The 27,900-nt window shown below is 37.5% G+C and overlaps 1 protein-coding gene across 9 annotated transcripts in view; it reads right to left on the bottom strand.

Annotated features, from left to right (window-relative positions):
- Positions 1 to 27,900, bottom strand: part of UTRN (utrophin) — a 533,531-nt gene that overhangs the window by 33,378 nt on the left and 472,253 nt on the right. For all 9 annotated transcript variants that reach the window (XM_053590883.1, XM_053590887.1, XM_053590886.1 and 6 more), the window contains 4 exons: positions 23,207 to 23,292; positions 18,852 to 19,009; positions 15,868 to 16,034; positions 11,066 to 11,177 (listed from right to left, as the gene is read on the bottom strand). In XM_053590883.1, coding sequence (XP_053446858.1) covers positions 11,066 to 11,177; positions 15,868 to 16,034; positions 18,852 to 19,009; positions 23,207 to 23,292 — 523 coding nt within the window. The remainder of the gene's footprint in view (positions 1 to 11,065; positions 11,178 to 15,867; positions 16,035 to 18,851; positions 19,010 to 23,206; positions 23,293 to 27,900) is intronic.

Genomic DNA, 27,900 nt, shown 5'->3' with positions numbered 1-27,900 from the left:
TGCTCATTCCTATGTTTTTTTAGAAAGTTAGTGCACATTCACACAGAAATAGCACATTTTTATTTCCTCAACTATTTTATGTTGAGGAAAAAAACCACCACCAAAAGTTGTAATCTAAGGGTATTAATTCACTAGTGCCATAAACTTTATGCAATATTAAAAGAAAAAAATGAAAAGTAATTCATCCCACAGGAGCAAGGGATTATATTTATGCCAGCAGAATGCAATTTTTTTGTTGGGATAGAGCCAAGAAAGTGATTTAAGCCTATCTTTGCACCAAAAATGTTAAAATATTTATACATACTTGGTCTAATTTGCTATATAATGACTGTAGCTTCTGTTTAGCATTTTTAAAGTGCTAAAGTAATGTTTTAGTGAAAAAGAAAAAAAGAACCACCCACCTAGCATAATGAATATAATCAAATTCAGTTCTACCTTCACCCTAGGTATAATATTTTGTTCATTTTTTAAAGGAAATAACTACTGATATTGTAAGAATATGAAACTCAAAGGAATACTTATTACAGGATAAATTATCCAACATTTTATATGACTCAGGCATTTCTTGAAAGACTGGGTTTCTGTTGATTGTTGTAAGAAAAGAAGGAGAACAAAATATTTTGGGGATCCCCTTAGATGAAGTGAGGGCAGCACGTTAGCAAAGAACCCTGCACTTACCAGCTGTAACCCTTCACTCTCATGTAATCCTCGGAGCCTGTGAGGTTATCATCAGGTTTTTGTAAGTGAACTGACACTAGGTCTCAAATTTCAACCAAGGTCGGTTGCTGTAACATTAATACTTCTGAACATTTAGAATGAAGTGACAGAAAAGGTTTTCTAACTTCACCAAGATCCCTCTTCTTTTGTTTTTGCATAATATTTAACAGTATGGTACATATCTTAGTCTGCTCAGCCTGCAATAACAGAACACCATAGACTGAGTGGCTCATAAACAACAGAAATATATTGCTCACAGTTCTGGAGGCTGGGAAGTCCAAGGTCAAGGCACTGGCAGATTTGGTGTCTGAGGAGAGTCTATTTCTTGGTTCACAGACACCTGCCTTCTTACTGTGCTCTTACCTGGTAGAAGACATGACAGAGCTCCCTGGGGTCCCTTTTCTAAGTGCACCGTCTCATTCATGAGGGCTCCACTCTCATGACCTAATCACTGCCAGAGGTCCCATCTTCTAATACCAATACATCGGGGATTAGGTCTCAATTCGAATTTTGTGAAGACATACACATTCAGTCACTAGCAGCACTTGAGTTCCGGGATTTCCTAGTCACAGGTCTCCATCCTCCCCCACTCCCCACACACTTTGGACTGGACTTCTCTTTCTTTCATCTCTATGGCGCTGACCTGCTCAAGGCTTGTTCCATTCCCAGCAGTTATCCTCAGCATGGGGCTCTTTTGTAATAGAAGGAATCCTTAGTGGGTCTAGTCTGGGAGGTCACAGAGGGTCAGAGGATTCCACTGTTTAATCCTGGGCTCTGGCCATGGCAAACCTCTTCAGGGTTCAGATCTGCTCTCCAACCAGCTCCCCACTGAATAGCTGTTGTCCATTATGGGATCCTCCAGTTCGTAGAAACCTTTGCTTCCTTCTCTTTCCTCTTATCCACAAAATATGTTGTAGGCTTTGGGAGCCAGGGATGGCTTGCTGTCACTGAGATTTATTTTGGAGATATCTTGTCACCTAGTTTTGTTGTTAACGTTGTCTTTTAATTTTTGATTTTGCTGTCTTTTTTGCCCTGTCCTTTTTTATGTAACAACTTTAAAATGGGAAGAAAGTGGCAGAGGCAAAATAGATTTAAAAACTCTGAAACCTGGTACTGCCATCTTCCCCAAATCCCTGTGGACTGACTTTTAACAAGTACCTACGAACTCACAGGTACAAATTAGGTCTGCCCTGCAAATTGTCGTTTTTGGAAAGCTAATGATGGTGACTCACCATGACAAATATTTTAGAAGTGAACTTACACAGACAAGTGGGCATAAGAATACTCAAAATATACTTCACTCCACTGTACTGCTGTTAAGTAGCAGTAAGATGATAATGAAAACTCATCTAGCTAATAAGAATTAATCAATTCTTAACTTGCTTTCCACCAACTAATACAAATGAATGAATAAAATATGAGAAGGTGTCAGTGGATATAAAATCAACTCCGGAAAAAGTCTGTTCATGTAAGTTGCTACCAAAACCCTAAAGAAAATCTTTTGTAAGGTGGGATTGAGATAACATTTCACCCTTTTGGTTCTATTTTACCAGCCACAAAAATGTTATGAGATTTTAAATTTTCTTTCATGGTATCTTTGATTGAGAACAATATATAGACACTTTATATGAAGCATAATTTAGAGTTCCTATAACTTTTGAGTTTGTTCACATATGTAAAAATACATGTTTGTTACTCTATATATTCCTGTTCATGTTACTAACTGCATATTTTTATCTTAAATTCTGACACCTATGGGCTACTGAACTTCAAAAACAGATATGTGGCCCAAGCCTTTCCTCCTTATTAATGTGAATCACAAAGAATAGTAAGGATAAGGTGCAGAAGAATCTAGAATTCAGCAATGGTAACCCCCAGGGTATTCATGATCAAGTAGGTCTTTGATTAAGTTGCTTTACTACTCTAGCTCAAAGGACTCCTGCTACTGGGTTGGGGGCAGTGGGTTGTGACTATAATCCTAGCACTCTGGGAGGACAAGGCAGGAAGATCGCTTGAGCTCAGGAGTTCAAGATCAGCCTGAGCAAGAGTGAGACCCTGTCTCTACTAAATAAAGAATAGAAAGATTAGTAATTAGTCAGGCACAGTGGTGCACACCTGTACTCCCAGCTATTCAGGAGGCTGAGGCAGGAGGATGGCTTGAGTCCAAGAGTTTGAGGTTGGTGTGAGCTATGATGTCAACACAACATTCCACCCAGAGCAACAGGTGAGAATCTATCTCAAAAAAAAAAAAAAAAAAAAAAAGAACGTAAAAAGCACTCTTGCTCTCCTGCTGTTAACACACAGACCCACAAAGTAGCCATGAAAAGGGACTATTTACAATGATGCCAAATAACCTAAAGGCTATAGCACACAACTTCTAACTATTGAACAATTTAAGCAAAACCAAAATGAACTGCAAGTAAAAAAAAAACAAAAAACAAAAAACTGTATTTGTTTTAATTCTTCTAGTAATTTTTGAGTCAATTCATAACTTGAGATAGCAATAAAACTTAATTGTTTAACAGATCCTCCTAACATTACATTTATAACTGTTAACTATAAAACTGAGTAGGTTATACACAAAGGAAAACAAGTTATAAAGAAGTAAATCAAGGTCATATAAAAAACCTAAAATAGTCATCTGGTACAGGAGTAGAATAATTAAACATCATTATTTGGATCATGCACAAGTGCTGAAATCATTGTTGAACAGGACCCTCTTTAGCAGAATTTACTTCTGCTGCTTCCTTTTTTTTTTAGTCAGGTCCAGGTGAGGCTCAAACTCGCCTAGAATTTACTCCTTAAATATAGGAGTCAACACTCCCAAATGGCACATGTGGGCTTCTAAGCAGCACCTTTTAATATAGTAGGATTTATTTTAAAGACATCCTCAACAGTTTATTCTTTTTTTTTAATTGCAAAACAGCCTCTCAGTTTTTATTTAAGTTTCACTGATTTCAACAAGTAAACAATTCAGACACATTTGAATTTCATGGATGGGATGCAATCAAGTAAGAAAAGCTCAGAGCCTTTCAAGTCCGAATGGGAAAGTATGAAACTAAAAAAAAAACAAACAAAAATTATCAGCATTAACAGACTCACCAAGGGGTCAAGAACAGGTAGGGCAATAGCCCATCTGAAGTGAAATAGATTTTGTCCAAAGCTCACCTTTGAAGCCAATGACACAATCTGAACGCACTAGACTTCCTGGGAAAACAACATGAAGTGGGCAAGAGCGGAAAACCACCTCATGAGGCTGAGGTCAGGGAAGCAGCACTGAGGCTGCATTTTTAGCATAGTGGCAAATGCTCCAAATCACATCTCGAGAAGACGACTGGCAACACCAAACCACACTCTCAAAGGAGACCTTTCCAAAGAATGAATCAGTTTTTTATAGTTTTACAAATACACTGATGCTGGCAAGGGTGAAGGCGAGTAAACAAAACAACCGTTTTTTTTTTTCTCCTTTTGGTTTTGGCAGACAGTCATAAATAAAGGGCATAATTTAACCTTTAACTTAAAAGAGAAAAGCTTTTCTGTTTTTTTCACTAGAAAATTAGAATTCATCTACAGTTTCTAAAAACACCAGAAATGTGAAAGTTTGGTTTGTTTCTGCATAAAATACCTAATATCAACAAGAGTATGTTTGTTTAACCTGTTGCTTTAAAAACAGGATGAAGTTTTTAAAAACCAGCAATACAGATCTATTTTAAGTGGTATTAATTTAATAACTTGTTTCGAATCAAGGTATTTTTTTCCCCATCCTCCCCTTTTCTCATTTTCTCATCAAAATCCCAATAAAAGTACCAGTGGAAACTAGTCGTATCTAAAACCGAGCAAGTGAGCTGGAAAACTGACAATAAATTTATCCCCACAATTTAAATGCTGCAAATAACTAATGTTGCTGACCTTTCAAGCAATAGAATTTTGCGAAGAACCCAACCCTTCTCCCTGAGCTAACCCGTCTCTCAGACTACCTTCTTATCTTGGCCTTCTGACATCTCACCTTTCTCATTTCTGATTTTTCCCTCCAGGGATGGGGCCACCCTCCCTCACCAGATGCACACAGCGTGTCTATTCACATACACTGCCCAGGATGGGGAGCTCTATGTTCTTTTTACACATTCCCTACTTCTTGTTCTGAGTTGCTATTTCAGCCTATCTCCTTAAATCACTCCTGATGCTCCCATGATAATACCATTTCCCCTATAGACCTCTCCTTTATTGGGTACATAAATTCCCTCTCCCAAAGACCAAGAAAAAAGGAGGTTTATACTACCTACTAGATGAGTTCAGGAACACAACCCCAAAATATAGCCCCTTGGCAGAAAACAGCAGAAGCAGAAAGAAGCTCTCTCACTTTCTTCCACTCTTTCCCCCTAAAGCAGGTCATAAGATCCTCACTTAAGAGATAATCTTCCCCATTCGCAGAGGGAAAAAACATCCCTTTATCTGAAGACACAGAGAAGAATCTGAACAGTCAGGCCTTGCTAAGTCCCCCCTAGTTTATTACCATTAGATCACTCCACCTTGCTCCAAGTATGTCTGCACAATTGTCCACACTTCATCAAACATAAGCATAAAAAGCTGCCCTAAGCTGCCTTGGGGGGGGGGGGGTGTCTTCATTTCCTTGTGTTGCACAAAACTGACATTAAATACATTTGTATGCTTTTCTCTTGTTAATTTGTCCTTTGTGGTGGGGCTCTGGCCATGAACCTAAGATGAGAAGAAAGACATTTTTTCCCTTTTCCCCATTCAGGGGTGGGAAACCAGCAGCATCAAGGCCACATGTGGCCTCCAGATCTCCAAATGTAGTCCCTTGGCAATATCAAGGGCACACAAGACCTCCAGATCTCCAAATGTAGTCCCTCAGCAGCATCAAGGCCACATGTGGCCTCCAGATCTCCAAATGTAGTCCCTTGGCAATATCAAGGGCACACAAGACCTCCAGATCTCCAAATGTAGTCCCTCAGCAGCATCGAGGCCACATGTGGCCTCCAGATCTCCAAATGTAGTCCCTTGGCAATATCAAGGGCACACAAGACCTCCAGATCTCCAAATGTAGTCCCTTGGCAATATCAAGGGCACACAAGACCTCCAGATCTCCAAATGTAGTCCCTCAGCAGCATCAAGGCCACATGTGGCCTCCAGATCTCCAAATGTAGTCCCTTGGCAATATCAAGGGCACACAAGACCTCCAGATCTCCACATGTAGTCCCTCAGCAGCATCAAGGCCACATGTGGCCTCCAGATCTCCAAATGTAGTCCCTTGGCAATATCAAGGGCACACAAGACCTCTAGATCTCCACATGTAGTCCCTCGGCAGTATCAAGGCCACACATGGCCTCCAGATCTCCACATGTAGTCACTCGGCAGTATCAAGGCCACATGTGGCCTCCAGATCTCCACATGTTGTCCCTCAGCAGTATCAAGGCCACACACACATGGCCTCTAGATCTCCACATGTAGTCCCTCAGCAGCATCAAGGCCACACATGACCTCCAGATCTCTACATGTAGTCCCTTGGCAGTATCAAGGCCACACATGGCCTCCAGATCTCCACATGTAGTCCCTCAGCAGCATCAAGGCCACATGTGGCCTCCAGATCTCTAAATGTAGTCCCTTGGCAGAGTCCAAACTTCACAGAACAAATCCTTTTATTTAGAACTGGTTCTGTACAGTTTGGATTCAATCAAATGGCTGCACTCAAAGATCCAGAAGGCCACATGTGGCCCCAGGGCCGCAGGTGCCCACCCCCACTCTCTCTGACGGTACAATGCCAGACACCGCTATCATCTGCCTCTTCTACAGACATAACAATGGCCTTCCAAGTGCCACCTCATCTTTAAAACTGCCTCTGTTCCACGTTAGTCACACTTTGGGATATGGCCATGGCCCAGGCCTCATCATTACTAAAAACATGTTCCAGTCCAAAATTTCTAACTTAGAGAAATCTTTCACTGAATGAATCCCCTCATCCTTCTTTCCACTTCATTAACATGGGGAAATCTCTTCTTTGCCCCATCATCTTGATCTCTAGCCCCTGAACCTGGGGATAGCCCCAATTAACCAGAGTATCATTAACACCTTTGGATTTTTCACTCTTGTGGCATCAACTCTACCTATTATTTCTTCAATCCAAAGCTGCTGAGCAATGATGGAGTGACAAACCACAAATCTCTGCCAATTAACCTCAGCTGCACTCTTGCAGCAACCTAGCAAGCAATTTACTCATCTCTTTGTGACTCATGATTGACCTTAGGAGCAATTCCAAACATTTCCCATTCTCCTTAGTGTTTAACCCTATCCAGTTCCCTCTCACTGTCAGCAACTGCATGAACTCTTTCAAATCATATGTGAAAGTCCTCATCCTGGCTCTCTCATTTAAACAAGGACTATCTCTGTTCAACCATCATGCAGAACAACCTGAAGGTTACTTAAAAATTACAAAATAGAACTACCATATGACCCAGCAATCCCCTTATTCCACATAGCCAAAAAGTAAATAAATAAATAGAATCATATCTTTAAAGATATATGTCCTCCCATGTCAATGGCAGCATTACTCACAATAGCCAAGGCAGGGAATAAATCTAAGAATTCTACAACAGAGGAAGGGATGAAGAAAATGTAGTGTCTATGTATAATGGAATGGTAATCAGTCTTAAAAAAGAAGGAAATCCTGCCATTTGCGGCAAAATAGATGAACCTAGACGTCATTACACTATGAGAAATAACCCAATTATAGAAAGACAAATACTCCATGTCTCACTTTCATGTGGAATCATAGTAGCTGAGACACAGGGTGGTTACCAAGTGGAAGTAAGGGAGTATATAAACTCTCAGTTATGCAACAAATAGGTTCTGAAGATCTAATGCACAGACTGGTGGCTATAGTTAATAACGTTCTGTATACATGAAATTCACTATGATAGCAGAACTGATCTCAAAGATTATCTTTGGAGATTATCTTTCGTATGTGTTAACAACATAGAGAAATATTGCTAATTTGAATTAAATTTTGGTTATGAAAAACAAAGATAATTTTAAAGAAGATCCAATAAGGTAATTGTCACTATGAGATTAAATGCTCATGAATTCTTATTCTAATAACAGAAATCTCAAATCTGAACATTTTTAAATATAAAAGGTTAACTATTTTTAAAATAAATAATAATGCCCAAATTCAAAAGTATAGCGCCTAAGTAACAAGAAAAACGTTTGACTACTATCTTGATCCAAATGTTTAAAATCATTCTAAAAAATGTTACATAGTCAGATCCTCGGGGAAAGGTCTGAGCCATTTAACGTTCAACTTACGCTGTCGCTGTACTGAGCAAATTCACGTTTGAGTTTATTTTCTAAGGCAGACATTAAATGAGCTTAGGGAATGTTGGGTCAAAGATGAGTGAACCATAAATAAAGCTCACTTTAAAAATGAGAGTAAAACATTTAAAGAATTTGGGTGAGAAAAAAGAAATTTTGGAAAGCAGTTAAGTCATTCATTAGTATTAAATGCAAATGTCCTCAAAAACTCAATTTACATATATTTCTTGTTATTTTATAAGACGTAGGGTCAAAGGCAGAAAATAACCTGTTATAGAGATGATTTATAAGTAGGCTGTTGATAAGGTCATCGTGCAACCTCTGAAAAAGGACAAAGACCTCCCCAAGCAGGTCTTGAAAAGGAAGCCATCCTGCCCAATTCAGGATAAGCGGTAATCTTATAAGGATAACAGTGACTTTTCAAAGACTATGTAACAAGAAGGACTGTGGATAAATTATTTAAAATTGGTAGTTGTAGAGTGAAATTCATCTGTTGTATTAGTGATTCTCAAGCAAGCTTCTACTGGCCAACCACTGTTAGAGCTATGCTGATTTCCAACTGTTCTAGTATTTTGTAAAATCATTAGGAATTGTTATGTTTAAGACAAAGAAAAATGTAATTTTATACATCTTTACTATCAGAATTTAACATATATTTACTTGATGATATTCCTATCTTGGCATTAGCCCTTTAAAATTAGCTTCCTATATTTCTATTATCATGTAAATATTAATATTATATGTCTCCCCGATTCAGATTCGCTGCAGTGATTCCCAGGGCGTTCCATAAGACCTGATACCTGTCTTTCTCTTTTTCCCATCTCTTACCATTCATCCTTTTGTAAAGGGAAAAATTCCCTCTTTGTCAAACTTGTCCCATTTCTTTCAGTTCCTTAGTCACATCCGCTTCTTTTCTAACTCCAGGGTGGACTTTAAGGATGTGTGTCCTACACAGATGGACAGAGCCCCACGCTCAGAAGGGCCCTGAACTTGGCTCACTGCTCTGTTGCTGCCATCCTGAAAATCTTAACACTTTTTAAACAATGGGCCCCATGGTTTCATGTTGCTTGGGTGCTTCAAGTTATGTAGGCAGTGCTCCCTACTGCACGCCTCTGTGAAGCAGGCTCTGCTGTCTTTCTGTGCCCCAGTCATGCCAACTCTTCCAACTTCAGACCCTGCGTGCTGTTTCTTCATTCTGCAGTGCCGTCCACTAGCTTTCCACACAGCTGGTTCTTCCCCAACCTTTGGTCTCAACTCCAATGCCAACTTCTCCAGCAGACCTTACCTGACTTCTTTGTCTAAAGCCCTTCCTCTAAGCATTCTGTGCCACGATCCATTTGTTTCCTTCAAGGCACTTGACTCTGCTCAAGACCCCCCCTGTGCTCCCCCTCTGCTCCTCCAGTGTCCCCTGAAAACATCCTGTCACCTCAGTACAAATCAAAGTGTGTACATATGCGTGTACGCAAACACACACACACACACACACACACACACGAGATCAGTACATTATTGATTAAAATCTGACCTTAACTAGCGTCTGGCTTTGTTTATCTTTGACCATAGCACCTGACACATGGTAAGTGTTCGATACTAATTTGTTGGGTGAATAAGTAAGTTAATAACAGTAATAAATGATGCTTCACGAAATTTTTTTGGAGATTCTCCCCCCCCGGTTAAAGCTATTATGCAGTTTGGGTATTTCATCCATTATAATTCAGCAGCCTTTTCTAGAGATTTCCTCCCCATACCCAGGGCCCTTATTTTTTGAAATAAGATACCTAGGACTGTGAGATTTATATGTGTATACATCATAAGTTTTGCTGCCTTTCTGTCAATTCATGATCCAAAAAAGGAATTCAATTCCTTAAACCAAAGAAAATATGCAGCTTTATAAGCTTTAGCACTCTTTGGAAGGAAGGTAAAGAACAGCCATTGACAGAACATGATGATAACTCCAGAAAAAGCAGCTTAAGCTCAAAGAACAACAAGAACCAGTGTCCAATGCTGAGGGAGGGAGGCTATAGTAAAACCCCAACGTTAATAAAGTGTGATGAGAATATGAAGTGAGGTAAACCTCTCTGGAATAACAACTTGGTATCAATTATTTTGGCTATAAAAATACTCATAATCCTTGATTCAGATCCTCTACTCTAGTGCTTTATTCTATGGAAGTATAATTTATGTAATATTTGGAAAGACCTATCTTCACAAAGATGTTTATGAGGGTTAAACATAAATTAAAAAATGAAAAATAAACTAAATGTCCAAATTGAAGGGAAATGGTTTACTAAATTAGAGTAATTTACTCAATTAAAATTTTTGTTACTAGGAAAAATTACCCTGTGTGACAATTTGGAGAAATATTTACTGTATAAAATTTCTGACTACAATATTTAGGAACAAAAATACATGAATGTAAAGACAAAAATCTTAACAAAATCAGACAAATAGAAAAATATTTCTAGGCAGTTTATTCAAGAGCTAGATAAAAACAAATAAAATCTTAAAATCAGAAATGTAGGAAAAATATTAAAAGGTATTTTATTCAAGAGGTAGATTTATGAATGGTATTTTTAATTTCTTTATTATTTGTGAATATAATATTTATGAAGATATGTCTTAAATATGTCTAAAAGAAACATGGTTTTTCATTACATAGTATCATTTTCCATGTAGGCCAGTGCAAGCTCTTAAAAGAGCTTGCTATCGAAAAAATTTCAGCTTAAAATCAAAATACAAATGTGAAAAATGTTCATAAATTAATTTTTCAGAAGGAAAGTATACTTTTCTGCATTAATTCAACATAGATGTGTTTACTTAAAAGAAAACAACAACAAAAACACAGTTAAGCAATCTTGAACATTATCATTTTTCCCCCAAACATGTTAAATTTAAATGTATTTTAAATTTTAGACATTATTAAAATTTTGTCTAAATTTTGTCTAAATTTTGTTTTTAGACAAAATTTTAGACACTATTTAATTCAAAAGGAATGCATTAGAAACAATGGCTTGGTACTTACAGGGATACAATATTCCACCATTGGGTAATGCAATTTGTGACCTTTTGCTGTTCGACCAGAAAAAAAGCAACTCTGGCAGACATCGTAATTAAAATGCTTTAGACTTCTATACCTAAAGAGAAGAAAAGAAAATTCATTGGCTTGCATTCCTATTGTTTAGTCCAAATCAATCATTTGTGGTAAGGAATTTCATTTATCCAAAAAGTAAATCAAGTAAAATTTGGGATTTCAAGTCTCTAGAACATGTGTCCATGTGTTTATAAATATGAAGAGACAAATATTCATGTCCGAAGATTTTCTTTACTGTTTCTTTTCTTCCATGGAAAATGGTAGAGAAGGAAAGAATTATATTTGTCGGCTTGGCAGATCACATTTTAAAATATTAATTATACCATCAATTAGAAATGAATCCTAAAATTCTTTCACAAAGGTATTCGTTTTTTCAATAAACATTTTTATACTTGGCTTAAACTAGTCATAGGAAAAAAAAATTAAAATAGAGAAATACCACAGAAGAGGAACAAACTAAATAAAACCTTTATCACAATACATTCTTGAATGGAAATGGTGTTTTCAGATCTCTCACTTACGAGTGACTCTGCACATTAATTTCCATTTGCAGAATCTTATTTAGAGGAGTGCAACTCTAAATAGATGGTATTTTCTATAGATCTGAGTGGAAAACGTCTTCTCTTGAATCTTCCATTCTAGTGGAACTAAGAATATGAATTATACTCATATGTACAGGAAAAAAATGAAATGATAGGACTAACAGTGAAAAGGACACAAAATTTAAAGGTTAGGTGAGATTAATATAGTCAACTGTGCTGAGTAGCTTCTAAAATGACCTGCAAAATCACTTGCAAATCAATCCGAAGGAAATCAATCTCCACACACTATCGCCAGCTTACTTTCTCAAGGTTTGAAACAATCACAAACACTAACAGTATCTGTTGACCCACCAGCATGGTTTGACAAAGATGACTGGAATCTTTTCTTCGACCAAGAATTGTGTTTATTGCTGAATACTCCCTTGGCAGATAGCCAATATCCCTTTTGCATTGGCAAGAGACCCTTGTACTATTAGTCCATGTTAGCAAAGTGCCCTGTGAAAAATACTGTTTCTCAGTCTCTCTTGCTGATAGTGGTGACTGCTACAAGTTGAAGTCACTGGGTGGGAATTCTAGTTGGTATTTCAAGGGACTGACTCAAATGGGAAGAGGTAAATTCTGTCTTCCTTATTTCTGAAAATGAACCTGACCTCCACAAGAGCCATCTTGTTAGCTTGAGGTGACCTTAAAGGTGGAAGTCAGATATTAGGGGTGAAAGAGAATAAAAAGAGAACTAGGGACCCAGGAAAATACAGAGGAACCAGATCAGTCTTGCATTGCCTACCTACACACTTTATTTACATGAAAAAAAGTCATTTTTTAAAATTTATGCTACTAATGTATTTATTTATGCTATTATAAAGTGGTTACGAGGGATTCTGACTGAAAAAAAATTCCCAGCCAACAAAACATTCTGTAAATCTAAGATTTCACTAAAATTTAATTTGAAAGTAATCAGTGAAATGCTCCAGCAGTATTTATAAAAGTTCAGAGAAATGAATCCATACGTGTGTCTGAGCATGTACGTGCATATCCAGAGCAAGAGCTTGCTAGACAACCTAAAGTGAAGTTTATTTTACAATGCAAATACTCCTCTATCTTTATTTCTGCACGTGGCTTTTCATTCTTCCTGTAGCCTCAGAGAAGGAGGCTTTACAACTAAGAGCTAATCAGACCTCTTCCACCTTGGCCCCATTTTACTATTGGAATCGTTTTTACATTCATTCCCTTCATGCATAATCTTTATGCAAAAGTTAAGTCAGCATTAGTTTAAAGACATGCTGGCTTGGTCCTGTCTCTAGGCCAGGTATCAACTAGAGACATATTTCTCTTTCATTTGGAAACTAGAACTTTTAGATGCATAATCATAGTCTCAGTACAGAAAGAAGACAGTATGTTATCTACCATCTTTCCATTTTCAATAACCTGACATACTTCCAAGTCAGAGCTAGAATTCTTGAACAAGCTCTTTGCACATAATGACCTACTTATTAATATTTTCCTGAGCTTGAGACCTGCCTTCCTCCTTATCATGACATGGAATGCGTTCTAAGATTCCCAATGACGACTCCTGATTCAAAGGTCTGTTCTCACATAAGATCTTTAGAATCTCTCTGCTGTACACATACTTTCACCACCTTTCTAAAGCCTTCTTTTTGATTTCAACAACACTATGCTTCCTTCTCTTAAGAACACTGCTCATCTTTCTGTCCCTGAAATAGCTCTTTTCTACTCAGTAGCATCATTGCCCAGGTTTTTATCCATTATTTCCACTTAATGGATAAATTCAATGACCTACTTGTAAGCTTAGGTACTATCCCACTAATGATGTTACTGGTAATAATGAAAAGAGCTAATATTTGTGGTAGGTACTTCCCTAGATTTTCATGTGGTCACTTTCCCCATGAGGAAACACTCATTGAATTTGAAGTTGTAGAAACTCAGGTTCAGGAAGGCAGAGTCATTTATGCAAAGTCTTAGAGCTAAACAGCAGATCCAAAAGGCAAATCTAAGCAGCTTAACTCCAGAGCTGGTTCTCAGCACACTGTCTCCTGCACAGCCTTACTTGCTGACCACCAGTCCACTTCTTATTTTCATCATGGAGATCCTTATAGGTAAATTTTATATTAATACCAAAACTTAAATGCCTGAAATTTAACACTTAACAGTGTTCACCCTTTATGATTGGTCTTTCATATTTTTCTTATGAATTATTTCAAGTTCATTCAAAAGTTGAGAGTAATATAATAAACATCTATGTATCCACAACTCACCTGTTAAATATTAATATTTTGCTACCATAAGAAATTAAACTTTAAAGGTCATTCAAATATTAATGTTTTTTAGAATCTTTTGTCCTGCCCGTCACTCTCCACACCCACAGTCTATGAGAAATCTGATCCCTCACAGCATCTCAATAGCTGTATATGACAGATTTTATATAAGCCAGTTTCTTCCTAAATCAACTAATCCAGTTATTTCCTTTGGCTTCACATTACAGTTTATCTTCAGTGTAATATTTTGGGTTTAATAATTAAAGTCCTAAATCAATTATTCTTTTTGGTATAATTTAATTACTTCTTAATATCCTTCCTCTCCTAAAAAAGCTAATCTGCTTTTTAAAACCACCATGATTAAGAACACAAAAAGTCTGAATTCCAGAACCAAAAAGATCTGGATTTGAGGATTTGAATCTCAACTCCATCTCTGTTCTCTGGTCACCTGGCCTCAGGCTAGTTGCCTAATCTTTGAGTCCTACTTCCTTAATGTGTAAAATAAAGATAATGCTCCTGATCTTACAGAGCTTTTAGGAAAAGCAAAGAAAACAATAAAAGCACTATGTTTTAGCACAGTGTTCGGCATACATAGTATAGTAAACAGTATATGGTGGTGATTATGAGCTCTGATAATTCTACTTCCCCTGTGGATTATTTTCCAGTAGTATCTGAGCTTGCCACATTCCAGTGATTTCCTCTCTTGTCTATGTCCACCATGTTCTTCTAACTTAACCATTCCAAGAAATCCCCTGTGTGTAAACCGTCCTTCTGACATTTGCTCTCTCACTCCATGGGGACATCTGCTACCTTGCCTCTGTGCTGGGCTCATGCAGACTCTTCTTCACAGTAACCACCTGCCTGTCCATCCTCTCAGGACACACAGCGGCAAAGCCCTCTGAAATTATACTAATTTAGACAGTGTTCCTAATTATATCACAAAGTATACATGACAGAAGAGGAAATATAAATTCTATTTCTTACGTTAGCCACCCACAGAGAATGCAATGATATGCTTCATACAAACTATTATGCTGATAAAGCCAAATGAAAGTGATTCTGTTTAATTCAAAACACTGACACTCTCACTATACACAGCAACCACCAATCCCAGCCCTCCTGATTTGAGTCTCCATTGGAGGTTTGTCATCAGGTGTGAATGAAAGGTGTGCTTCAAACCTTGAGTTCCTCTGCTGGTAGGCTTTTGGTGTTTCACTGTAGACTTCCAAATTAAACTTGGCCTATTTTCTAGATTTCTCTCAGAAGAGAAATGTAGTGTATATTCTAAGAGGTCAAATGCATTCTTCTCTTAAGGGACCAAAGGACGAGGATGGGCGAAAAACTTCACCTTAGGACAAACCATAGACTCTGCTCATTCTGTCTGGGGTCACAAACTCAAGAGTCTGACACAATGATTACATTAAAGTGTGGCCTTAGCAGCACTCCTGGGGGAAGGCTGACAGTAGGGCTAATTAATGCGCTTCCCACCAGACTTGGCAGAAGTGACAAAAAGTACCTTGATTACTTCTCAGTTAATATTTAAATGTCGCTTCCTGCTCGCTAAGTTTGACCTCGTAGATCTCAGAATATCTATCAAATTCCATCACTGCTGGAAATTATATTTATAATCAGGCATGCAATTCTCATGCATGAACGTTTATGTGACCCAATTAGGAATTTATAAAGTTCTCTGGTTCTTGATATAAGTAGTATAAATACTACTACTACTACTACTACTACTGATAACAATAATAAAATAAGCTTCATGTAGAGGTACAAGAAAGAATGCCATTTTGATGCTGAATATCCCCTTTCTTTACGAACTTCCGAATGGGAACTGGAAACGGATGCTGGTAAACCACTGAGCTTACAGAAATGAGAAAGAAGATAGGTTGTCGCCAGCACTGGTACATCTCACCTGAATCCAACAATTGGACATTCTTTACAGATGTTGCATTTGGCCTGATGTTTTGCAGTCTCGGCTGCTGCTACTCGATGTAAGACTGGCAGCCACACCATGGACTGCGGTTCCAAATGCATCCAGTCTATAAACTCCTTCACGCTTATCTCAGGCTTGTTGTTATTCTGGTGAAGAAATAAATACGTTAAGAGTGGAGAAAACAGCTTCACGTAAACTGCAGCTGTATAATCTTCTGAGAATCTGTGCAGAAGGGAAAAGTTACATAACTCTTTCCAGGTCAGTTAAGTCACAAAAGCTTTAAGGTTCTTCCAGGCAAGAAAATTCCAGAAATTAAAAGTAGAAAAAGCAGCAGGGCATGGTGGCTCGCACCTGTAATCCTAGCACTCTGGGCAGCCAAGGCGAGTGGATTGCTTGAGCTCAGGAGTTAGAGACCAGCCTGAGCAAGAGTGAGACCCTACCTCCATTAAAAATAGAAAACAAAAACACAAACAAAAACAAAACACCTAGCTGGGTGTTGTGGTGGGTGCCTATAGTCCCAGCTACTCGGGAGGCTGAAACAGAAGGATTCAAGACTGAAACACTTGAGCCCAGGAGTTTTGAGGTTGCTGTGACCTATGATGCCATAGCACTCTCCCAGGGCAACTGAGTGACACTAGTCTGTCCTCACAAAAGAAAAAAAAAGTAGAAAAAGAAGAAATTATTACACAGGAAGAAGAAAAAAATACTACTACTTTAATATACTCGGATTAAAAAAAAAAAAGCAAAACCAGAACCACACAATTCTAGGTCACCTGTTCACACAAATAATTTGATTCTATAAAGCTCACTCATATAAGACAATAAACCTTTGTCAAAGTAAAGACTCATAGATAAATGTTACACAGCCGGAGGCCACTATAAATGCTAAGCAAAGTCCTGTTATGTCACCACCCTGGAGGCTTTGTTATGAAGAATGTACTTTGCAGGATTTTCAAATTCATCATGAGAAATTATACAAAACTTCTCAATCCCACTTCAAATCTAACTAATTTTCATATGTGAAGAATTAAATTTCTACCAACATTGGCTTGGCACCTGTAGCTCAGTGAGGAGGGCACAGGCCACATACACCAAAGCTGGTGGGTTCGAGCCCGGCCCAGGCCTGCTAAACAAAGACAAGTGCAACCAAAAAATAGGTGGGCATTGTGGTGGGCGCCTATAGTCTCACCTACTCGGGAAGCTGAGGCAAGAGAATCACTTAAGCCCAAGAGTTTGAGGTTGCTGTGATGCTACAGCACTCTACCGAGGATGACACAGTGAAACTCAAAAAAAATTTTTTTCCTACCAACATCATTCTCCTGCTGTGCTGAGGTCATTCTGTGAACCAACACATGTGACTATAAATCATATTTAGAATTTTCACTTGATTTTTTTTTTGTATTTCTAAAATAAGAAAAAAGGCCATTATAAAATGTAATAACCCATGACATCCATTCTTCTCAAAGATATGGCGTGAGCATTTCTTTTTCCTTAGCAATGATAAATCACTGGCTGTGCTTTGGCAAAATGTCTGTAGGCTTGTACTTCATGCATATGTACAACACCAGTAGGAACATTTCTAAATGCCTTTATACACGGTAAACATTAAAGAGAAACTAAACTGCTTTACGAGTTTAATACTAGTAACTTAGATCAGTATGAAACTTTGTACATCATTTTTTTTGTATATATATTGCCAAAGAAAATACTATTTTAATAATATCTTTACTTTATATTTTTAAAAAATCTTACCTAAAAAGAACACAGGGCATTTTTATTTAATGAATATTTATTAAAGTAGCTATGATATTCAAGGCTCTGTGCACAGGGATGGTCTGCTTGTTTGTGTCTTCCCAAAATTCATATATTAAAACCTAACTCTTAAGGGGATGGTATTAGGAGGTGGACCCTTTGGCAAGTGTTTAGGTCGCAAGGGTGGGGCCCTCATGAAGGGGATTAGTGGCCTTACAAAACAGGCTCAATGTTGCTCATTCTCTACTTTCACCATGTAAGGACAGAGCAAGAGGGCAAAATGACCCAGAAAATGGGGTCTTATCAAGTGCCGAATTTGCTGGCACCCTAATGTTGGGCTTCTCAGCCTCTAGAATTGTGAAAAATAAATCTCTGTCGTCTATAAGCCACTCAGTTTATGGTATTCTGTTATTGCACCCTGAATGGAGTGAGACAGAACACAACAGGAAAAAAGACATAGTCTTTGCTTTGTGGAGCTTAGATTCCTATAGAAGAAACAAACACCAAGCAATGAATTACATACAGTTCAGTCTGTAACTATAACTGCGATGAGCATGAGAAGGAAGAGAAAATGGATATTAAGATGAATATAGTAGAAAACTACAATCTCCTCTGAAAAAGTGAGAGAAAGATTTCAGGAAGACAGAGTTAAGCTGACAGGCAAGAGGGAATAAGGCTCAGGGATGAGAAGGGAGTTAGTGGGCAGAGAGGAAGGAGGAGAATTCTGAACAAGAGGCACAGGTCCAAAGGTTCTAAGGCAGGAATCAGGGAACTAACATTGCCTGGCTGGAAAGCAGACAGGAAGGGAAGGAGCGGACATGAGGAGGCCACGGTGTGGGGGAAAAGGAAAATCTTTAACCTCGTAGCACAGGTTGAAGATTTCAGATTATATCCAAAGAAAAACAGTAAGTGTCCTTGCAGGGGTCGCTATTCCTTGCATCAAATATGCCTTAAGAAATAAAATACAAACTTACTGGCTGGTACCCAAAGTCTTCCACTGCTTGGCCTCGGCGTGAATTCCCTATTGCATTTGTTTGTTTGTTTGTTTGTTTGCAGTTTTTGGCCGGGGCTGGGTTTGAACCCGCCACCTCTGGCATATGGGGCCAGCGCCCTACTGTTGAGCCATAGGTGCCACCCCCTATTGCATTTCTTGGAACATCCTCACCGCCCTTCCCCAACACGTGCTATCCATGGCTGATCTTTGCGCTTACCTGTTGGAAGCAGCTGCGGACACTAGGCTCAATGTTACTGCCTCCGAAAGCGGCCACTTCTCCCAACTGCCGGGGGATCTGGATGGCATCATGAAGCAACAGGCCCAGCTGCCTCTGGTCACACATTTCCGTGGGCCCCGCCACCTCCTTGAAGAGAACTGCAAACAGAAGCAAGGGGGCTAGTAGCTTCCACCCGCCTACAGTGCTCTTTTACTTAAAGCCTGCCTTGGGAACGTGGATTGAACTATGCAGATTAAAAAAATAATTTAGGGGGACATGAATCAGATTGTCTCCTGGATTCCAGTGATTTTAATATTCTGCATGTGTGCAAGCAGGAAGTGGTTAGCCACGTGCTTCTTCACATAATCTGATATCCTGTTGCATACCTATAAATAGATCAATAAAGATGAATCTGCTTCGTAAATAGTTACAATAAATGGTGTGGGTTAATTTTATTGTCTTTGTAGGGACTTTCCTGCTTTCTGAGGAAGATCATGAGCTAAAGCAAAGCTTCTTTCATGACTTGTCAAAGGAGTAAATACACCTCAAATAGCAAGCCTTTAAATTTCAACAGATTTGTTTACAAAAGTTTTATGTTCACTCTTAAATTCAATATTCTATTAAATATATGTTTTCACCTTCTTTTAAAGATTTTTATGCTCAAATCTATTTTATGTAAAAAACATTAAGAAAGTCCAAGAACTTGTACCTATTTGTTTTTAGGGCCAATAAATTTTTATTCCCTTTTCCATTCATAAAAAAAATTGATCTATTTTATAATTTTTTAATTTAATAAAATATATACTTCTCTCTTCTTTGCAGTATTGGTTCATCTTTTATTCACCATATACAATATTTTGAAGATTAAAATTCTGACAGTATTTCCAATAATAAACCTAATGTGTTAAGAGCTTACTTTTGGAATAGGGAATAGTTTCAAATAAAAACAATCCACTTCGCTATAGAAATTAACAGTTTATGGAAAGAAATTTTCTGGTTCTAAAAATTCAAGAGCAAACAAAATCTAAAGTTTTTCATATGAAGTTATCCATAAAGAGAACAAAAGTAAATATTTATTTAATCCTAAAAAAATTTTTAAGCAATACCTGATAAAAATGAGTATCAGACTGAAATATATCATTCTCTTTTTAAAAGGAAATAATGTGAGATCTAATATTGTCAACAGCGAATTTTGAAACTACTAAAATAAGTTCAGTGATATTAACACAGTAATTCCAATGAAATGTGGCTTCAATTATAAGTATGCATACAGCAAAAGAATTCAATTAAGATAAATTATTTTTTTTATTATTTTTTTCACTTCGATTTGGTTAGAGCTCTACTTGTAGATGTTCTTTTTTTAAAAAATAAGACTATCATAGCCAAAATTTATCCTATTTATCTAGGAGTTTTATTATAATGCTCATTTTAAACCTGTTCCTGGGAAGAGGTTTATTAAATAAATATGAAGTTGATGCATAAGTAGAATAATCTCTACAGAGAAGTGCACATTTTTAGCAAGATCAATGGTGCCTGACCTTTCCTCTTTTGAGGCCAATAGCCACACTACTCTGCTACTAGTAAGGGAAAACTACTCACATAAAACCTAAGAAGAAAAATGTCCTTCAACATTTTGACATATTTTTAAATTCTTTAAAGAGTGCACTTTTTTAACATTATATTCAGATATAAAACCTGATGTCAGGATGTGGGAGTGGGTCACAAGAAGAAAGCCACAATCTAAGGCCCAAATCCCTGCACGAACACCAGGATATTGTTAGAATCTAATTTGGGATATTTTCAAGAGACCACTAAGAGAGAGAGAGATGCAGGAGGGTAAAGCCCCCACACTGGCCATTACAAAATCAACAGTGAGACACGACCCTGGGTGGTGCCTTTGCTATTGAGTTTGAACAGTAAATTGTCTTAAATATTAATTCTAACAAAGGAAACAATAATGAGGAGGTGTTCTGATGTCACTGGAATCAGAATTGCTAAGGACCTCAAAATAAAAAGCAAAACAAAACCCCAAATATTCCAGAGTTTGGATAGCCCAGAAAAGACCTAGATTAAAACTTACAACCCAAGAGATTTCCTATTTAATTAAGTCCTGAAATCGCATACTTCGTGGATTAAATTAAATATCAGAAATTTTCATCACAGAGGTTTGGCTTTCCCTGCCAAAATCTGCAAGTTTAATGTTGAATTATGGAAAGTGGAAGCTTTGAGGTTGAATTTGTATTTGTTTCAGAGTAAATACAGCGCCATAATATGTCTATTACTTTCGGAGAAGCCTAACTCCTTCAGGAGCACAAGAAAACCCTAACTCATAGATCACATCCATGTCCTTTACTAATTTTGGAACTTTGATGCTTTCATTAACATTTTCATTTCTGTATCATTGTAGATAAAACTTTGGAAATTGAAGTCTTTTCACTATTGTGATACTGAAGACTAGTTAAATTCTGGATCAACTGCCACAAAACAAAAGCATCATGCAAGCATTTTTCTGCCTGGCTTACTAGACTCTCACTCCATCACCCTGGATCTTACAATCAGCTTTTCACTTTATACAAATCCACGTATGTTTTCACTGACGTTCTGGACCAACTATGTAGGAAGAACAAGCCATCATATTCTGGATATGAAATTCAAAAACAAACAACCTCAGAGTGATCCCAGAAAGTGAAAGTTTTTACGTCTGACTGTTCACCTAAGACACAAAACTTTAAAGTTTACCGGACCTGTGATCAAATATCCTCTTGCTTTTTGGAACCTTTCAATTCATGAAATATCCTTAACCTTCTCCCACAAATATGTGGATTTATTAGTAAAGAATCATTTGGGAATATGCATGGCAGGATTGAGTTACATTTTAAGGACAAAATTCAATCAAAAGATATGTTACAGGAGTTAAGAGTTTAGAGACTTAGCAGCAACTGCTACCATTTATTTACAACCTGCTATTTCTAGGTACTTTAAACATGATATCTCTAATCCCTTTTGAAGCAGGAATTATCTGCTTCAGTTTTCAGTTGAAGAAAGTTCACTAAATTTCAGCCTCCTGAACTATGAAATGGGGGTAATATTGCCTCTTATGCAGTAGCATTCAGTGGAATTACGTAACCTGCCAAATACACTTGGTTATTAAGTGGCAGAGATTTGAAGGCAGGTCTTCTGGCTCCCATGCATGTGCCCCTCCCAATGTCAAGATGCCTTTTATTAACTGACAACTACAGGGGCACCACTGATTTATTAGGGAAAATATGGATAATATTCATATTATTTGATTCAATAATAAAAATCGAAAAGACTTTTATTGCTTTTAATTTTATCACAACAATAAAATACTGTCTATTTGAGCTTATCATCTGCATATGTCCATAAAGGTTGTAAACCATTTTAACTTTTTTTTCTTAAGCATTGGAAGTATATGGAAATAGAAAAAATTGGGGGGATTTGGAGCAAAAAAAAAAAAAAAATCTAAGATCTATTTCTATGACTTGTTGGATTCTTAACCTATCTCACCATTCATTTTCTTTTCTTTTCTTTCTTTCTTTTTTTTTTAGACAGAGTCTGAAGCTGTCACCCTGGGTAGAATGCTGTGGCGTCACAGCTCACAGCAGCCTCAAACTCTTGGGCTTAAGTGATTCTCTTGCCTCAGCCACCCATGTAGCTGGGACTGCAGGTGCCCCCCACAACATCCAGCTATTTTTTTTTTTTTTTTTTTGGTTGTAGTTGTCATTGTTGTTTGGAAGGTCCGGGCTGGATTCAAACCAGTCAGCTCCAGTGTATGTGACTGGCGCCCTAGCTGCTTGAGCTACAAGTGCTGAGCCACACCATTCATTTTCTTAGCTGGAAAATGGAAATCCCAATCAATGCATTACAGAGGTCCTCAAACTTTTTAAACAGGAGGCCAGTTCACTGTCCCTCAGACCGATGGAGGGCTGGACTATAGTTTAAAAAAAAAACAACTATGAACAAATTCCTATGCATACTGCGCATATCTTATTTTGAAGTAAAAAAACAAAATGGGAATAAATACAATCACACTGCCTCATGTGGTCTGCGGGCCGTAGTTTGACGACCCCTGGATGGGGAGATTATTCTAAGAATTAAATGAGATATAATTTGTAGTCAGTTCTCAGTCCATGAAGGCACCACACCTCTTAGACCTATAATTAATTAGCTTTTAAATCCAAATCTCTTTGCAACCCTTTGTCTACCTTGGTACACACAAAGTATGGGTTAAAAAACATGAAAGCTGTTATTACTAGCAAATCATTAAAAGTAAGTCCCAAATAAAATTGTTACAATAATTATTATTACTAACAACACTTAAAGGTCTTACATACATCTGTATTTTTCCTCCAGGAGACCTTTGGAGAGAGACATCAATCCAATCTTCAGACTCTGCACTCTAATTTTTCCTGTTCGACCCCTGAAATTATAGGAATCTTAATGTAGTTAAATGCATGTAAAACTGTAGACTGTATGATAATTATTTCTGAATATCCATTTTCTTGAGGGTAAATCATTAAAACACAATTGCATATTAAAGATGCAATTTTCTATACGCTTGAACAATCAATATTAAATCTTTGTCACAATTTCACAACATACTTTAGTAGTGTGTTTGGCTAAGTCTGGAGGAATACTCAGCCTGAAGTCATTTTACATATAACACATGAATAAGAAGAACAAATAAAAGCGAGATGAAAATGATAATTATAAAGCTGAAACGATTTGACTTTTATAAATGTTATAAATTAAAACCTATCTGTTGCCTGTGGCTCAGTGAGTAGGGCGCCGGCCCCATACGCCGAGGGTGGCGGGTTCAAACCTGGCCCCGGCCAAAAACTGCAACAAAAAGAAAAAATAGCCGGGCGTTGTGGCGGGCGCCTGTAGTCCCAGCTATTTGGGAGGCTGAGGCAAGAGAATCGCGTAAGCCCAAGAGTTAGAGGTTGCTGTGAGCCGTGTGACGCCACAGCACTCTACCCGAGAGCGGTACAGTGAGACTCTGTCTCTACAAAAAAAAAAAAAAAAAAAAAAAAAAAAATTATATATCTAAGATTCAAATTAGCTAGAGCTACATATACACAGTACACATGATTTAATACAGCAAGTGAAGTCTAGTGATATATCTAAAAACAAATGTTAAGAAAACTGATTGGAAAATTAGCTATATCCGGAGGGCTTGTAACCTCCTGAGTATTTAAACATTCTTTGTCTTCATTTACTCGGTTTCCACAATGCAGTTTCTGCAAATTACTATTGTAATTTTAATACTCGACCTTAGACAGATGTGAAATCTTTATTTGGGGAACTATCAAATTATAATTAAAACAGAATCCATTAATTAATCAACAGTAGGTAATAGTTCCACACTATGCTAATGAGAAACTATTTCAATTTCACTTAAAAGTAAACTAGATGAAACATTTTATCACGAAAAGCAGAGACTTGTTTTATTTGATAGCTTATCAAAGAATTACTGAATTAATTATCTACCAAATTTTAGTCACAGTCCTAGATCCTAGGGATTAAAAAAAAAACTGTAAAAATAATAAGGTATGATTCTTGCCATGGAATAGCACACATTGCAGAGAAAAGTCTTTAGTACCATCTTTATGCTCCAGATTCAGGATTGGTTTTCAGTTTAGGTTTTTACTGTCAATTTTCTCATGATAACGTTTTTTAAACACACACACAGTGTACTGAAAGCCTATAACGAAATGTTTATATAATCATATGAATACATAAAATTTAGTAATTTATAGTATTTTTAAAATATAAATATTTGTATTATATAACTTCAAAGCAGTCTTATTGTCCAGTTGTATTTGAATCTTGGTTTTATTGGTATTTTCACTATTAATACTAACTGATATTCTTCCATTCTTAAATTATAAATACTCAGGTAAGTTTCTGTATATATACCATGACATATAAAGTATAAAATAAAGAAAAAAAGAAAACATGCTTAGGAATTGGTGAGACATATTTTCAAAATAGTTCCTCAATAGCCTAGAATTTAGAATTTATATCATTAATAAATTATATCCAATAAACTTATTGAACCCTTACTATGTATAACTTTCAGAATTGAACAGTGAAAAAATTAATCCTTAATATTAAAATAAATATATCCCTCATAAGCTGAATTTCTAAATCAATCTACTCATTCCAGTTTCTCACAATTACAGAAATACTGGCTGTGAATTCATCCTTTGAGCTTACCATCTGGGCTTATCATACTGTAAGCCATGCTCCCACCTATATTTCTACTTTACATTTTTTAGTAGTTTCCTAATTATCACATGAAATAGACAATGTTCATTTTCTCCCTTTCAAAAATCGGGATATGTTTACTCTCTGGACATAATCGAACAGTAGACTTGCAGAGGATAACAAAAGGCTGTGTGAATGAATGGCCACTAGCATGGCAATGTGGCTGTCCCTTAAGGTAAAAATGATCAGAATGATGGACATCAGAGCAGGACAACCACTCTGAGGTCACGCGCAAGAAAGGAACATCATCAGGAAGACGGTTGAAACTGTCAGTCATCCCACCATCAGTACTGTGGTCCCAGTTTGTTTTATACTGGGAGGACCAACAGAAAAGTAGAAGACACCATTCCCTCGATGAACTCACACATCAGCTGCGGAAAGTAGAGAACACAGGAAACCAACCCTTATGTATGGAAATAAAGAAGCAAGTACAAGATCATGTAGCTAAGTCGTCATTACTGCTTAGTGATTACTCTGCGTAGTCTTTAGTCTCTCATATTTGATAGAGAAGATAAATCCAAACTCAGACATCCAAGGCATGCCAGGGTTGGACTGTCCTAAGTAGGAGAAAGCAGAGTGTTACAGGAAAAGCTTGAGCAGAACATAAGAGGCTGAACGTGAGCACCAGAGATCAAGGCCTTGCATCAAGGCTGAATGGATGACCAAGTCGTACAGGTTACGTGGGGTCAGAGTCAGACAATAAAGGGCTCTGATGTGAACTAAGCCATCTGGAGGTAAGAGCCAATAGGAGGCAATACAATGTATTAGTGAGTGACACTGCGCAATATTTAAAGATTTGGGTCCCTGATAGTTTTCATAAGTAACTCCAGAAACTAGTTTAACTAGAAAGATATTTACCTTATAAATTTATATCCATCTGGGAATAGTAGAAAAAAATGACTTAACATTGCAGCAAATGAGGTTAATATTTTCAACAGGGAAAAAAATTAAAGCAAGTACCCCAGACTATTGCTTTAAATCATAATTTAAACGTTTTTGATTTCCATTAAATCTACGAGGAATATTGTAAAATTAAGACTTTTTAACCTCAGAAGATGAAGACTGAGTGGGGCTGTGAATTCCCAAATGGAATCAATTTTGTCTTTTTAAAGTCCTTCTCACATACATTAATTCATTTGCCCTTCACAATCACCTTTTGTGCGGTAAGCACAGCAGATATTTTTATCTCAATATTTTCAGATGAGAAATTGAGATGCCATCATTAAGTGGCTGCCAAGTCACACAACAACCCAAATGTGAATTCTTGTCATCCATGACAGACGAAAATGGAGTTTTTTTACAAAGTTCAAAATACTAGGAAGAGTTGAGTACATGTTAAAACTTGAAAAAAAAAAAAACTAGTTTACTTAAAATAACTTATAAAGAACTATTTTTTCTAGGTGTGGACATGTGGTGAATAATCAAATGATTATCTCCAAAAATCTGAATAACCACCACTAACAGGCCATAGGTAGATAAGCTGTCTTATCTCACTGGGTCAGCTTTTCAATAAGTAAAATGAAGACAGCAGAGTGGAAAATCCCCAAAGTCCTGCTTTGAGAATTACACTATCTTCTGTGTGTGCATTACCCATTATTTCAAGAGCTGGTTGAAGCTGAAAACACCAGTTCTGATTTGGTGACTGGACTCTACACCAGACTACAAAAAGTCAGTCAGGAATATATGGTTAATGGATGACTGTCAGAAGAGCCAAATGAAACGGAAGCATGGGTACAAGGTGCCAGTTCTGAGCTTCACAGGCTTCTCAGAGACATGTAAGGTCCTGGTGCAGGGATGGAGTAGGTCATAGCTTCTATCAGGTTCTCAAAGAGAATGATGGCTTCAAAGGAGTTAGTAAGTATTATTTAGATAAAGAAGTCATAGTTACTAGAGAAACTTGGGTAGTCAATTCTAGCCATCTGAAATTGCCATCCTTAAAGTAGCTGTTTTTTTGTTTGTTTTTTAAATTAATCTATGATACTTTTCTCCAAGACAGAAAGCTAGCCAGAACAGGCACCACCATGACCCAGTAGTCTTTGCTGTATTTCTTTGGCACGAAAGGGAGATCAATACCAAAGGGCTTTTTTCCCTTTAAAATGAAAAATGAGAAATTTCAAAATCCTGTCTTTCTAAATAAGAAACAGTACGTTAGTGTAACTTGTCCCACGCGTTCACATTTGATGGTGGGGAGTGAAACTATGCCAGCATGTAACTCCCTAGAATGGGATTCACCACATTTCACACACTGCTTTCTTCCCAGCTAAGTGGCACGATTCCCTTTGCGCCATCCAGCGAAAATAGCTTACATGTCCATTAGGCATCCGAATGTGTCCTTTTAAAGTTCACATTTTAAAGTCCTAACTTCCAGTGCCTCAGAATGTGACTGTGTTTAGAATAAGGTCATTGGAATGGGCCCAAATCCAATATAACCAGTATCCTTATAGGTAGAGGATATGAACATATGGACAGCACAGAAGAAAAACTACATGAAAACCACGGAGAAGACGGCTGTCTGCCTGCCAACGAGGGAGGCCTCGGAAGAAGAGCAACCCTGCCAACACCTTGATCTCAGACTTCCAGTCTCTAGAACTGGCCAGGAAATACAGTCCTGTTGTTTAAAGCCACCCAGTCTATCATGTTTTGTCCTGGCAGCTGCAGAAAATGAATCCAGTGCATCAGAGCCACAGACAATTCCAAAGGGGAGCCATGTAGGCTCTTTCCTAGTTTTCCTTTAAAATGTCGTGCAAGATGTTCAAGC

The sequence above is a fragment of the Nycticebus coucang genome, chromosome 5 (genome assembly GCF_027406575.1).
Source record: "Nycticebus coucang isolate mNycCou1 chromosome 5, mNycCou1.pri, whole genome shotgun sequence".
In the NCBI taxonomy this organism is placed as follows: domain Eukaryota; kingdom Metazoa; phylum Chordata; class Mammalia; order Primates; family Lorisidae; genus Nycticebus; species Nycticebus coucang.
Note: the sequence above shows the minus strand (reverse complement) of the source record. Positions and strands in the feature narration are given on the sequence as shown.